Source organism: Bufo gargarizans, chromosome 5 (assembly GCF_014858855.1).
Source record: "Bufo gargarizans isolate SCDJY-AF-19 chromosome 5, ASM1485885v1, whole genome shotgun sequence".
In the NCBI taxonomy this organism is placed as follows: domain Eukaryota; kingdom Metazoa; phylum Chordata; class Amphibia; order Anura; family Bufonidae; genus Bufo; species Bufo gargarizans.
Window position 1 is genome coordinate 413,796,516 of NC_058084.1, and position 15,528 is coordinate 413,812,043.

The window sequence follows — 15,528 nt, forward strand, 5'->3', positions numbered from 1 at the left end:
AAACCACAGCAGGCAGTTTTCTTTCCGCCATAGGATGCAGAGCAGGACGGATCCATCATGACACACAATGCAAGTCAATGCGCACGGTTTTCTCTGATACAATCTGACACAGTAGAAAACGGATCCGTCCCCCACTGACTTTCGATGGAGTTCATGACGGATCCGTCTTGGCTATGTTAGGGCGGGTTCACACTACCGTTATGCCATTCGGTTATAGGTTCCGTTTGTAACAGAATATAACGGAATTCCTGGACGGAATGCAAAACAGAAGCCTTTACGAGGCATTCCGTTTTGATTTGTCCTAGTAGAAGTCTATGGGCAAGCATAACGGATCTCGTCTGGTTTCCGTTATGCAGGACGGAAAAAAAAAAGTCCTGCTGACAGGAAACCAGACGGATCCATTTTGCAGCCCATGGACTTCTATTAGGACGGAATGAATAATGGAATGCCTCTAAAGGCTTTCCGTCATGGAATTGCGTTATGGTCCGTGGTAACGGAATCCATAACGCAATTCTGCTTTTACCACCAAACGAAGCGCAAACGAATTTCAAAATATGAAATTCGCTCATCTCTAGTCGTCGGTATAAAACCCCTTTACCGTGTACTCCTCTATTCATTGCATAGCAGAACCTCTCACAGGATAACCCTTTATAAGAGCCACTTTGTCCCCCACCGCTTCCAGCCCAGTTTCTCACTGTGCAGCTGGCTGCAGCTGTATACGGTGCATGACCGCTGCATGCAATCACTAGCCTCAGTGGTATGCGGCACGAGATTGCTGAAGCCACTTGCTGGCTGCAGTTGTCGCTCGAGGTACATGGCGACATCACTGCTGCAGCTGGTAAACACAGATCGGAGGGGAGGAAGGAGCTGCACCACTGTATACGGGGGGGTTAAGGGTCCGGCTACACGGCAGAAAAAAGGTCGCACAACAAAACAAGGCTACAGCTACATGTGTCACAAGACTTGTCAATGGTGCGACAAAGCGAAGTGATGCCATTAAGACAGTTGCAAAAAATCCACCCAAGTTGGATTAGGCTACATGCACACGAATGTATTTTGTTTCCGTGCCCGTTCCGTTTTTTTAGCGGATAGGATGCAGACCCATTCATTTCAATAGGTCCGCAAAAAATGCTGACAGCACACTATCCGCATCCGTATGTCTGTTTCGTAGCCCCGTGAAAAAAAGCATGTCCTATTCTTGTCCGTTTTGCAGACAAGGATAGGCATTATTATAATCAATCTGCCAAAAAAAAAAAAAAAAGGATACCATACGGACATCATCCGTTTTTTCGTGAATCCACAATTTGCGGGCCGCAAACCACAATACGTTCGTGTGCATGTAGCCTTATTTTGCGTCTGTCGCGTTGCAGTAGGTCACCATGGTGACACCATTGACCATCATTACAAATTGCTACTTTTTCTGCAACACATGCCGCCATCTCGCCGGACCCCAAGTGGCGAGCACTGGAGCTTTTATGATTTTAACAGCTTTTGGATCTACTGCAATGCACTTTCGAAACGTAAAAATCCACGGCGTATTCTGCGGCAAAAACCATCGCGTTTTTTTATTTATTTGCCCTGGCCCAACCTGTTGATGTTTTAGCTCCATTTAATAGCGTTAAACCACAAACCGTCAGCGTTTCCAGCAACGTCCGCGCGGACACAGCGCGTGTCCGTCCTTGGTGTAAACCGCACGAAGACCAGAAGAGGCCTCCCATTGAAAACAATGGGTGGTGCATCCTGCGCAGCCGCAGAATCCGCACAATATTGTGCCTGCCAAAGGCTGTTTGTGAACAAGGCCTAAGGGGGCAGATTTTATTTTTTTTTTAATTAAAAAGAAGTTTCACAGACTGAAGAAAAATCTGCTCCATGCCTGTGAACAGGGCCCCTGCTGCCAAAACAACCCCAATCACATGAGCGGAACTGATATTCAGTGGCAGAAATTTCCGTCCTGTGTGAACGCGTCCTTGCGGGATTTGGGGAGCTTTTTAATAGAAGAAGATATATAGAAGTGGGACGTCACCGCCGGAGGAGCAGAGCCCTGTGACGACTATATACAGAGTAGGAGACGGAGCAGGATCACGTCCCTCCCGCCGTCTACTTACTTGGCGTTGACTCACATACGTCATGCGCGTCCCCGAGCCCAGTAACGGCCACGAGCATGCGCGGTCCTCTCCTGTAATCCCCCTTCTTCGCCCCGCCCCTCTCAGGCTCTGTTGACACCTTCCTCATTCTACCCACAATGCACGGCGAGACCGGAGAGCGGTAGCTGACGGCGGCCATGTTGTGATGTGTTGTGGTGTCTCCTGGTTTTCCTCCCCCTCTTCGCCCTACCTTCCCCCGTCTGGTGTCCTGAGCGAGGCCGGGGGAGCACCGCGCGGACCGAGGACCTCTTCTTCCACCGTGTCTATGTGAAACGGAAGACTCCGGAGCAACATGGCCGCTCTGCTGGAAGGTACCTGATAGTATTGATGCCCCTCATTCTGACGGCTAGGCCTTGGTGCGGGCCGGCCTACCAGTGTGAACGTGCACCTGTTATCCGCCATTGCGTCTGATTCCTCTCTGTGGGTCTTGTATATTTAAAGGGGTAAAAAATAATAATTGTTATATATATATCTATATATACTTGTAGCTGTAATAATCACCTTTGATGCCCACCTCCGCGCTGTCGCTGGTGGTGCCGCAGTCTGCGGCTGGCAGTCTCTGTTTACTTCACTGCTGCAAAGATGCGCTGAGGCGGTACATGACTACTGTGGCCAATCAGAGATGATCGTGTGTGGTGATCACACGCTAGGACGACGCCACGTCAATGGCGCAAGAGCATCGTAGGATTTAGGCGATGACCGTGCGGCGCGGATACGATTTTCCATTGTGGAATAGCAGGGTGAATAATCGGCGGCGTATTCCAGTAACAGCAAAGTTTACTAAATCTAATCCATCCGCTCTGAGAAATATTAGCAGACATTGACCTGCAGGTGCGGGTTTAAAAGGGCTTTTCTGAAATTCTGATTTTTAGGACTTCTCCTCAGGATAGGTCCTCAATATCAGATTGGCGGGGGTCCACCATCCGACACCCTCACAGATCTCAGGTGAGCGCTGCGGCCTCTTCCTAGGCTGGTGATGTCATCGGTCACATGGTCCAGGAGCAGCTCAGTCCCATAGAAATGAATGGACCTAAGCTGCGATATCCGAAGGACAACGCTGTCCGTGATAAGCTGCAAGGAGGCCACAGTGTCCCCCGGAGTGCCGTGGCCCCCACAAACAGTTGATCGGCAAATTAACTTGAGATGAGTCCTGTCCCGGACTCATCTCACGTACAGGACTCATCTCAGGCTAATTTGCATATGTATCAAATCGTTATTTTTTAGCACAATAAAAGCACACAGAGCTATGGGGACTGGGTATTGCAGATGTGCTAGCGGCCATCTAGCAGCCCATGTCCTCAGCTCTATACACAAAATCCCTGTGACAGGTTCCCTTTAAATCCACAGAATGTCCGTGTATTTTGCAGGTTTCCACAGCAGAACAGATCCACGTGTAACCCTGCAGATTTTACCACTGATTTTTCTTTGCAGATAAAGTCCCGTATAGATGGAGCTTTAAATGGATTCTGTCACCAGATTTAAAGGGAACTTGTCACCCGCATTTTGTGTATAGAGCTGAGGACATGGGTTGCTAGATCGCCGCTAGCACATCCGCAATACCCAGTCCCCATAGCTCTGTGTGCTTTTATTGTGTAAATAAAACGATTTGATACATATGCAAATTAACCCGAGATGAGTCAGAGCTTGAAAATATGACTCTTCTCTGGTCACACAAGTAAGATATGACTCTTTTATGTTAATTTTCATATGTATCAAATCGGTTTTTGTTTTTTTTACACAATAAAAGCACACAGAGCTATGGGGACTGGATATTCCGGATGTGCTAGCGGCCATCTAGCAGCCCATGTCCTCAGCTCTATACACAAAATCCCGGTGACAGGTTCCCTTTAACCCTATTAAGCTTGCTGACACTAGCGATGTGCTAATGTCAGCTAAACCTAACTTGTCTATTCCTACTTTTATCTATGCTCCCGTCACGCCAGAAATCTCTGTTCAGCATTCGGCGCAGGCACAGTGAGGGAAAGATGCTCGCGGGCTGCCAGCTTCCTCACCACGCCTGCGCCGAATGCTGAACGGGAGGCGATAAAGGTGGGAGAACGGAGCCTGTAGGAGCAGGAACAATGCCGCCCCCCCCCCCCCCCCTTCCTCCTCCTAGAGGCTAATTAGCATATTATAAATATTAGATTTCTGGCGTAGCGGGGGCATAGATAAAAATAGGAATAGGCTAGTTAGGTTTAGCTGACATTAGCACATCGCTAGTGTCAGATAGCTTAATAGGGTTAAATCTGGTGACAGAATCCCTTTAATTCATTTTTCCATCTCATTATACACTGCTCGTTTCCATGGTTATGACCACCATGTAGTCTAGCAGTGGTGGTTATGCTTGCACATTATAGAAAAAAGCACCAGTCTATGTGAGCTCCCATCGTCGCAGCCCCCAGAGCGGTCAGCACGTTTTCCTATATTGTGCAAGCACGACCACTACTGCTGGATTGTAGGGTGGTCGTAACCATGGAAACAAGCAGTGTATTTATGTGATGGAAAAATGAATCCAGCCAGTGAAAAAAGCAATATGGACAATCGCAATACCTTAGTAAGTGCCTTGCATTAACTTTGTCTACATGATAAATGTCACTTGCTGAAGTGAGACGACCCCTTTAACCACTTCAGCCCCGCTAGGTGAAACCCCCTTCATGACCAGGCCACTTTTTACACTTCGGCACTACACTAATTTCACCGTTTATCGCTCGGTCATGCAACTTACCACCCAAATGAATTTTACCTCCTTTTCTTCTCACTAATGGAGCTTTCATTTGGTGGTATTTTATTGCTGCTGACATTTTTACTTTTTTTGTTATTAATCAAAATGTAACGATTTTTTTGCAAAAAAATGACATTTTTCACTTTCAGCTGTGAAATTTTGCAAAAAAAACGACATCCATATATAAATTTTTCGCTAAATTTATAGTTCTACATGTCTTTGATTAAAAAAAAAATGTTTGGGCAAAAAAAAAAATGGTTTGGGTAAAAGTTATAGCATTTACAAACTATGGTACAAAAATGTGAATTTCCGCTTTTTGAAACGGCTCTGATTTTCTGAGCACCTGTCATGTTTCCTGAGGTTCTACAATGCCCAGACAGTACAAACACCCCACAAATGACCCCATTTCGGAAAGTAGACCCCCTAAGGTATTCGCTGATGGGCATAGTGAGTTCATAGAACTTTTTATTTTTTGTCACAAGTTAGCGGAAAATGATGATGATTTTTTTTTTTTTTTTTTTTCTTACAAAGTCTCGTATTCCACTAACTTGCGACAAAAAATAAAAAATTCTAGGAACTCACCATGCCCCTCACAGAATACCTTGGGGTGTCTTCTTTCCAAAATGGGGTCACTTGTGGCGTAGTTATACTGCCCTGGCAATTTAGGGGCCCAAATGTGTGAGAAGAACTTTGCAATCAAAATGTGTAAGAAATGACCGGTGAAATCCGAAAGGTGCACTTTGGAATATGCGCCCCTTTGCCCACCTTGGCAGCAAAAAAGTGTCACACATGTGGTATCGCCGTACTCAGGAGAAGTTGGGGAATGTGTTTTGGGGTGTCATTTTACATATACCCATGCTGGGTGAGAGAAATATCTTGGCAAAAGACAACTTTTCCCATTTTTTTATACAAAGTTGGCATTTGACCAAGATATTTTTCTCACCCAGCATGGGTATATGTAAAATGACACCCCAAAACACATTGCCCAACTTCTCCTGAGTACGGCGATACCAGATGTGTCACACTTTATTGCTGCCAAGGTGGGCAAAGGGGCACATATTCCAAAGTGCACCTTTCGGATTTTGCAGGGCATTTTTTACACATTTTGATTGCAAAGTTCTTCTCACACATTTGGGCCCCTAAATTGCCAGGGCAGTATAACTACCCCACAAGTGACCCCATTTTGGAAAGAAGACACCCCAAGGTATTCCGTGAGGGGCATGGCGAGTTCCTAGAATTTTTTATTTTTTGTCGCAAGTTAGTGGAATATGAGACTTTGTAAGGAAAAAAGAAAAAAAAAGAAAAATCAGCATTTTCCGCTAAATTGTGACAAAAAATTAAAAATTCTAGGAACTCGCCGTGCCCCCCACGGAATACCTTGGGGTGTCTTCTTTCCAAAATGGGGTCACTTGTGGCATAGTTATACTGCCCTGGCAATTTAGGGGCCCAAATGTGTAAGAAGTACCTTGAAATCAAAATGTGTAAAAAATGGCCTGCGAAATCTGAAAGGTGCCCCTTTGCCCACCTTGGCTGCAAAAAAGTGTGACACATCTGGTATCGCCGTACTCAGGAGAAGTTGGGGAATGTGTTTTGGGGTGTCATTTTACATATACCCATGCTGGGTGAGAGAAATATCTTGGCAAAAGACAACTTTTCCCATTTTTTTATACAAAGTTGGCATTTGACCAAGATATTTTTCTCACCCAGCATGGGTATATGTAAAATGACACCCCAAAACACATTGCCCAACTTCTCCTGAGTACGGCGATACCAGATGTGTCACACTTTTTTGCAGCCTAGATGCGCAAAGGGGCCCAAATTCCTTTTAGGAGGGCATTTTTAGACATTTGGATCCCAGACTTCTTCTCATGCTTTAGGGCCCCTAAAAATCCAGGGCAGTATAAATACCCCACATGTGACCCCACTTTGGAAAGAAGACACCCCGAGGTATTCAATGAGGGGCATGGCGAGTTCCTAGAATTTTTTTTTTTTTTGCATAAGTTAGCGGATATTGATTTTTTTTGTTTTTTTTCTCACAAAGTCTCACTTTCCGCTAACTTAGGACAAAAATTTCAATCTTTCATGGACTCAATATGCCCCTCACGGAATACCTTGGGGTGTCTTCTTTCCGAAATGGGGTCACATGTGGGGTATTTATACTGCCCTGGCTTTTTAGGGGCCCTAAAGCGTGAGAAGAAGTCTGGAATATAAATGTCTAAAAATGTTTACGCATTTGGATTCCGTGAGGGGTATGGCGAGTTCATGGGAGATTTTATTTTTTGACACAAGTTAGTGGAATATGAGACTTAGTAAGAAAAAACGAAAACAAAAACAGACAAAAAATTTCCACTAACTTGTGCCAAAAAAAATGGCTGAATGGAGCCTTACAGGGGGGGGTGATCAATGACAGGGGGGTGATCAATGACAGGGGGGTGATCACCCATATAGACTCCCTGATCACCCCCCCCTGTCATTGATCACCCCCCCTGTAAGGCTCCATTCAGACATCCGCATGATTTTTTACGGATCCATGGATACATGTATCGGATCCACAGAACGCATGCGGACGTCTGAATGGAGCCTTACAGGGGGGTTATCAATGACAGGGGGTGATCAGGGTAATCAGGGTGATCACCCCCCTGTCACTGATCACCCCCCCTGTAAGGCTCCATTCAGACATCCGCATGATTTTTTACGGATCCATGGATACATGTATCGGATCCACAGAACGCATGCGGACGTCTGAATGGAGCCTTACAGGGGGGTTATCAATGACAGGGGGTGATCAGGGTAATCAGGGTGATCACCCCCCTGTCACTGATCACCCCCCCTGTAAGGCTCCATTCAGACATCCGCATGATTTTTTACGGATCCATGGATACATGTATCGGATCCACAGAACGCATGCGGACGTCTGAATGGAGCCTTACAGGGGGGTTATCAATGACAGGGGGTGATCAGGGTAATCAGGGTGATCACCCCCCTGTCACTGATCACCCCCCCTGTAAGGCTCCATTCAGACATCCGCATGATTTTTTACGGATCCATGGATACATGTATCGGATCCACAGAACGCATGCGGACGTCTGAATGGAGCCTTACAGGGGGGTTATCAATGACAGGGGGTGATCAGGGTAATCAGGGTGATCACCCCCCTGTCACTGATCACCCCCCCTGTAAGGCTCCATTCAGACATCCGCATGATTTTTTACGGATCCATGGATACATGGATCGGATCCACAGAACGCATGCGGACGTCTGAATGGAGCCTTACAGGGGGGTTATCAATGACAGGGGGTGATCAGGGTAATCAGGGTGATCACCCCCCTGTCACTGATCACCCCCCCTGTAAGGCTCCATTCAGACATCCGCATGATTTTTTACGGATCCATGGATACATGTATCGGATCCACAGAACGCATGCGGACATCTGAATGGAGCCTTACAGGGGGGGTGATCAATGACAGGGGGTGATCAGGGTAATCAGGGTGATCACCCCCCTGTCACTGATCACCCCCCCTGTAAGGCTCCATTCAGACATCCGCATGATTTTTTACGGATCCATGGATACATGTATCGGATCCACAGAACGCATGTGGACATCTGAATGGAGCCTTACAGGGGGGTTATCAATGACAGGGGGTGATCAGGGTAATCAGGGTGATCACCCCCCTGTCACTGATCACCCCCCCTGTAAGGCTCCATTCAGACGTCCGCATGATTTTTACGGATCCATGGATCGGATCCGTAAAAATCATGCGGACGTCTGAATGGAGCCTGACAGGGGGGTTATCAATGACAGGGGGTGATCAGGGTAATCAGGGTGATCACCCCCCTGTCGCTGATCACCCCCCCTGTAAGGCTCCATTCAGACGTCCGCATGATTTTTACGGATCCATGGATACATGGATCGGATCCGTAAAAATCATGCGGACGTCTGAATGGAGCCTTACAGGGGGGGTGATCAATGACAGGGGGTGATCAGGGAGTGTATATGGGTGATCACCCGCCTGTCATTGATCACCCCCCTGTAAGGCTCCATTCAGACTTCCGCATGATTTTTACGGATCCATGGATACATGGATCGGATCCGTAAAAATCATGCGGACGTCTGAACGGAGCCTGACAGGGGGATGATCAATGACAGGGCGGTGATCAATGACAGGGGGGTGATCAGGGAGTTTATATGGGGTGATCATGGGTGATCAGGGGTTTATAAGGGGTTAATAAGTGACGGGGGGGGGGGTGTAGTGTAGTGTGGTGTTTGGTGCGACTGTACTGACCTACCTGAGTCCTCTGGTGGTCGATCCAAACAAAAGGGACCACCAGAGGACCAGGTAGGAGGTATATTAGACGCTGTTATGAAAACAGCGTCTAATATACCTGTTAGGGGTTAAAAAATTCGGATCTCCAGCCTGCCAGCGAGCGATCGCCGCTGGCAGGCTGGAGATCCACTCGCTTACCTTCAGTTCCTGTGAGCGCGCGCGCCTGTGTGCGCGCGTTCACAGGAAATCTCGCGTATCGCGAGATGACGCGTATATGCGTGACTGTGCGCAGCCCTGCCACCTCCGGAACGCACATGTGCGTTAGGCGGTCCGGAGGTGGTTAAGCGGTCTCTCCAGGCACCCTGGGTAGTACATTTGTCAGACCCCCAGTAATTATCGTAAAGATGTACTTTAATAATTACTTGGACCCCACCAGAGCTCGCACTACACTTTTTCCAGAAGAGTGAGAATACTTCTTATACCATTTTTGAGGAGTATTAGCCGAGGAGGAGTACAAATTCCTTTAATGTGCTCACCAATCATCAAAGTCTTCCATGTGATGACAAACCACTAGTCCAATAGTCACCTTCGGGCTGCGGGTCACTGTCTCCATGGGCTCACAGCACCCACCCCAACACATCACCATCATTCCCAGAGGACGCAGTAACGCCTGTACAAGCGTCATAGACGCCTTTTCAGGCCATTTTGCTCCCTGGAACAAGTCTAAGGTGTACCGATACGGCTTAGACTTCTCCCTGCCATTCATCAGCGCAGCGATGCTGCTGCTGCCTGAAACAACCAATGACAAAGCTCCTTACAGTAAGGAGCTTAGTGATTGGTCGGTTTGAGTGGCTGCCGGAGCTTATGGCACCACCGCACTGAAGTAAGGAAGGAGGCGCACGCGATCGTCACTGGCGGGGTAAGTGGCCTTGCTGCAGCGCCTTGCTTTAACTTGTTCAGCCTCACATGCTGTATGAGGCTAATCCGAACACATGGATATGTGAGCTATAGCGGTGCTTGTGTGCGCCCTGTCGGGGACCAGCCCTGCCAGTATTAACTGTTCGGTAACGCCACGGTTCGCACAGGTTACCCATAAGTGACGGCCGGCAGCATGGTGAGTGTTGTGTCACCGACGTTTCCCGTGGTTCTGTAGTGTACAGCTCCTATAGTGCAGGCAGCGTGCGTCATGTGTACAGCTGTTACACATAGCAACCGGAGACCGCCTGTTCTGTAATTAGAGGAAGCGGCCACAGTCTGTTCATAAGTCATAACCCCATCAGCCAGAGTGCCCCCAGAACAATGCCAATCTGCCAGACTGTCTGGAATATTTGCACCGTTCTGGCCTGGGGTAATGTGGCTGATGGGGTTATGACTTATGGACAGACTGTGGCTGCTTCCTCTAATTACAGAACAGGCGGTCTCCGGTAAAGTTTGAGTAAATTCGCCTGAACACTCGTCTATGACGCTTGTACAGGCATTATTGCGACCTCTGGACACTGATGTGCTATGCAAGGCTTCAGCGGAGCGGGTACAGCCAGGATCTCAGTATAGCACATCTCTGCACCTGCCTGTACCCACTTCACTAAAAGCTCTGCATGGCACATTACAGCATGAGACCCTTCACCAATGTGCTGTGGCCATGGAGCAGTGACGTGTGCCAGTACAGCGCTCAGTGACAATGTTATCCGTGTACGAGTGTATGGATTCCCAAAACGCTATAAACACCCTGAACTTCCGTTGCCCATTTTGTCAGTAAAATGGGGGCCTCCGGACACTCCATAGCACATCCATGGTCCTGCACTGAACTCCTGACGTACGCGCGCTGTGTGATGTCAGACGCAGGGCAGCGCGGAACGATAGTGTCGGCGGCGCCCCTGCTGGAAAGGTAAGTTGGTGCGACTAAGGCCGGGTGCCCGGGGTGCACAGCTGGCACAGGGGGGGGTGGCAGAGCTGAAGGCACTGGGGGATAGTGGAGCTGATGGCACTGGTGGTAACTGAAGCACTTAGGCTGATCACACAGGGGAGAACGAAGGATGTTAGGGTCTGATGAGTTTTTATAAAGAAAAACAGTCTATTAATTAACTTTTTCCTATTAGAATACTCGATCGTAAGAATACTCAATTTCTAAAATAAGTTTACTGCAGCCCTAGTGGGGCGCTCCCACTAATGTCTGAGGAGAGCGCTTGCCGGTGGCCACACCCCAGAAATCACGGGGTCCTCACGCCACCACCTTTCCAGCTACGTTGTCGGTGTAGGTGCTCTGGAAATTAATTTTCAGCTGAAACAGACACAGGGGCCAAACACTGGATGAACCACTGACCATCTTGTCACGGATATCTTCATGGATGTGTGAAAGAGGTCTAGGGCCAGACACACACCGAGTTGAATGCGATAAACTCGCAGCGTGTGTCAGTGAGACGTCCTGTCTTCACCTTGCTCCTCTGATCGCACAGCATTATACTGATTTATAATACTATGTAACTCTTAGTTTTGTCAGTGTAATACAATACATTCAAGGACCCTCAGGGTTACACAGCATTATAAATCATTATAATGCTGTGCGATCAGAGGAGTGAGGTCAGAACGCAACCTCTCAGTGACGCACTCTGCGGGTTTATTGCATTCAACTCGCTGGTTTGTTCCTGGCCATAGAAACCATTTTTGTTTTGTTCTTATATTTATTTATTATTATACATATATTAATAACTCACCCTAGTGTTTTAGCAGTGTTATTTTACACCCTCAGTTGCATCCATTCATTTTGAAAGTTTTCATTATGTAAACCTGGTTATGTGACCAAGTCTGACCACCAGCCCAGAGCTACTTTAATGTGTGAACAGGAGGTCTGGGGGAGATTTATCCAACTGATGTGAAGTAGAACGCCACCAATCAGATCCCACCTTTTTATTTTCCAAAGGAGCTGGGAAAAATGAAAGGTGGAATCTGACTAGTTGCTATGGGCAACTAAGCCTGTTCTACTTTACACCAGTTTGATAAATCTCCCCCGTGTATGACTTCCTGTGAACTACAGGAAGACATCACCAATCAAATCCCTCCTGGCAGCTCTGTAATCTGTTGAAGATATAATCTCTCCCCTGTCTAAAGGATCTGGAGTGAACAGATAGACAGAGGGTAAGTGTATACAGTGATTAGCTGCAGTTATATAAGCCTCTTGACTTGCCCTGCCTGTACTGTCTGTGTGTGCTGACTCTCCAGTTTATTTTCTGAGATGTAGCCTCACTGGTCTCCCTGCATACAAAACCTGACAGGAGAGAGAGTGCAGACAGGCTCATGCTGTATCACATAGGAGAACATGGAGACCCTGTAGTGTGAGGGGACAGCAGCTGTGTCACTGATCTGTCACGGCTGCCCTCAGAGCTGGACAGGGCAGTGCAATGTGGTAAGACTCTGTGCCCTCCATCTGCAAAGCCAGGAATGATGGGAATGTAGGATTCATTAGAAAAAAACAAATCTGAGAAGCAATCAAGATGGCAGACAACCCACAAATTACACATCAGAAAAATAGGTATACACAAGTCCATCTAAGTCTTTAATAATGGCCTATCTTGAACTGTATAGGCAAAGAAAAAAAATCCTGGAGTCCATCTTTAAAGGGGTATTCTAGTAGGTACAAGCTATCCTCTATCCACAGGATAGAGGATAACTATCAGATTGGTGGGGGTCCTACCGCTGGGGACCACAAGAACAGGGGCCCCGTACCCCCTGCAGGCCCCTTGCTGCTCCTCTAAAATGACCGCAGTGGCTGGTCGCATATGCGCCCTGCAGCTCCATTAATTTCTATGGGAGTTCCGGAAAGGATGGCATAAATCACAAAATTTCCTAATGGGTTATTTTACTTGGGGCACTCGGCTATCTCTAGAACTCCCATAGAAATGAACAGAGAAGCCGCGCGCGCGTGTGCAATCGGCTGCTGCGGTCATTTTAGGGAAGCAGCATGGGGCCCCCGTTCTCGTGAATTTCCGAAAACCCCAAGTAAACTAAGCCATTAGGAAATTTCGCGATTAATGCTATACTTTTCCTTCTGATAATTCATAATATCTGATGGTCCGGCACTTTTATGCTTCATTGATGCTGGATTAAAGGGATATTCTACCGGGGACTGACGGACTATAGTAATGACTTACTCGTGAATACTTAGTTTTTTTCCTTGGGGATAGGAGGAGACCTTCTGCCATGAAGGAGCCTGGCAGGAGCGCTTCTGATCATTTGTTGTTTCCTGATGTTGGCCTTCTCTATCCCGGAGTTTAAAGTCAACCTTGCAGGGACATTTTCTACAACTCAATCGAAATGCTATTGTTTCATCTGCTGTAGTTGTGACGGTATCTACCTTATCAGCTCTTGACAGGGTTTTGACTGCTTGCGCAGTTTCCCAATGGATTTGCTTTGAAATGTCTGCCCTTAAATGAGTTTAAATCTGATTTCCCATCAGAACGAGCCTCCAAGGCATAAGGGAGATGAATGGCAAGTGTCATTGTCCCACAAGTCAATCCAGGTTGTATTGGGTTTTGAAGTTGATCATTCAGGGATATGCCCCCAACCATTACCGGAATATTCCTATTGGATTCAGTGCTATAGTTACATTATAGAAGTCTTACATGCGGGCTGTACTTCTATAATAAGCTGGGGAGTCGGCACCGATTTCCCCCCCCGTACTTATGGGGGTGAAAGTGGTAGAGGGGGCATCGTGCTGCAACACAACCCCCAGTATGCTCTTCAACAACAGCCATGCAAGTATGCATGCTGGGAGTTGTAGTTTCACCACAGCTAGAGTGCCAGAAGTTGCTGGTCCAGGGCTAGAGCTTACTCTCTTGGGCTCTTTGTGCAGTGTCAGGTTCCTATGTTGTATATGCCAGGAACGAGCTGTCAGTGTAGACCCCAAACGTATCCTTAAAGAGGTTATCCAATTCTAAAAATGCCCCCCACAATGCCCGCCCCGCCTATAGAGCATACTTACCGCATTCCCTGGCACTCCGAATCCCTGAACAGGCGCCGCTGCATCTCTCCGTCTCGGCGATCAAAACATCCAGCGACATGTGTGCTGCCAATAGCAGGCCGTGATGGGTGACGTCACTGTTGTGCAGTCAGCCTGCACCTGTGTACAGCTAGCCTTAGGCCTCATGCACACGACCGTTGTTTTGGTCCGCATCCAAGCACTCGTTTTTGCGGCTTGGATGCGGACCCATTCACTTCAATGGAGCCGCAAAAGATGCAGACAGCACTCCGTGTGCGCATACGGACGCCATCTGTGTTTTGCGGACCGCAAAACACACAAGGGTTGTGTGTGCATTAGGCCTTAGGCTTGGTTCACATCTGTGCTTTTAAACTCGGGCATAGCTGGATTCGACAGCGCACCACCGGACACCATTCACTGTAATATATGCCGGCTTTTGGCCTGACAATAACTGCTGCATATAGTGTTTTTGTTTTTTTTCTGGCCGAAAGCCAGCATATTTGCCGGGTACAGTAAATTCTGGCAGTTCCTCTGCCCGAACACACTGCTGAAATTAAAAGCGTAAATATGAACCCAGCCTTACACTACTTCTGCCTGGGCCATCACCCCAATCTTCTATTAAAGGGATTGTCCGGATCAGAGCTGAACCCGGACATACCCTTATTTTCACCCAGGCAGCCCCTTATGCTCTGATGCGCTCCCTTGCCCTGCGCTAGATCGCACAGGGCAAGGGCTCTTTTGTTTATCATAACACACTGCCGGGCAGAAACTTCCGCCCGGCAGTGTGTTCGGTGACGTCACTGGCTCTGATGCGCGCGCTTAAGCGCTACCCTAGCTGTTTTACTGGCTAGGGCAGCGCTAAATTCCGCCCATCAGTGCCGGTGACGTGAACTGCTCCAATACTCAAGTCAGGGCGGCTGCCTGGGTGAAAATGAAGGTATGTCCGGGTTCAGCTCTGAACCTGGACAACCCCTTTAATACGCGCACTCGGCTCAGCTGGATGTGTATGGGTCGTGGCTATATATCTGTGCCTCCATTTATGGCCTCTTGCACACAACCGTATGCCCTCCAAGATACAGTCCGTGTGCGGGCCATAAGTTCCGGAGCGGCATTGATTGTGCGCACTGGAGTGCACAGCGTCATAGATTACAATGATGCAGTGCACGTCGGGCTGCCCGCAGGACTGTTGTCCCGCACTCATGATCTTATGAGTGTGGGACAATAGTCCTGCGGGCGGCCCCACGTGCACTGCATCATTGTAATCTATGATGCTGTGCACTCCCGTGCGCACAATCAATGCCGCTCCGGGACTTATGACCCGCTCACGGACTGTATCTCGGAGGGCATACGGTCGTGTGCAAGAGGCCTATCTCAAATGAACACCAACAGAATTGACCTTCAAGAGCAAACATGGTCAAGCTGTCC

General features: G+C 48.0%; 2 protein-coding genes across 4 annotated transcripts in view; one reads left to right on the forward strand and one right to left on the reverse strand.

The window, feature by feature from the left end:
- The window catches only part of CNPY1 (canopy FGF signaling regulator 1), a 174,890-nt gene extending 172,702 nt beyond the window's left edge, over positions 1–2,188 (reverse strand). The window contains exon 1 of the mRNA XM_044294344.1: positions 2,106–2,188. Within this exon, the coding sequence (XP_044150279.1) occupies positions 2,106–2,129 (24 nt within the window). The 5' untranslated portion in view covers positions 2,130–2,188. The remainder of the gene's footprint in view (positions 1–2,105) is intronic.
- A 74-nt stretch (positions 2,189–2,262) lies between these two features.
- The window catches only part of RBM33 (RNA binding motif protein 33), a 111,208-nt gene continuing 97,942 nt past the window's right edge, over positions 2,263–15,528 (forward strand). For all 3 annotated transcript variants that reach the window (XM_044293010.1, XM_044293008.1, XM_044293009.1), the window contains exon 1: positions 2,263–2,455. In XM_044293010.1, coding sequence (XP_044148945.1) covers positions 2,437–2,455 — 19 coding nt within the window. In that variant the 5' untranslated portion in view covers positions 2,263–2,436. The remainder of the gene's footprint in view (positions 2,456–15,528) is intronic.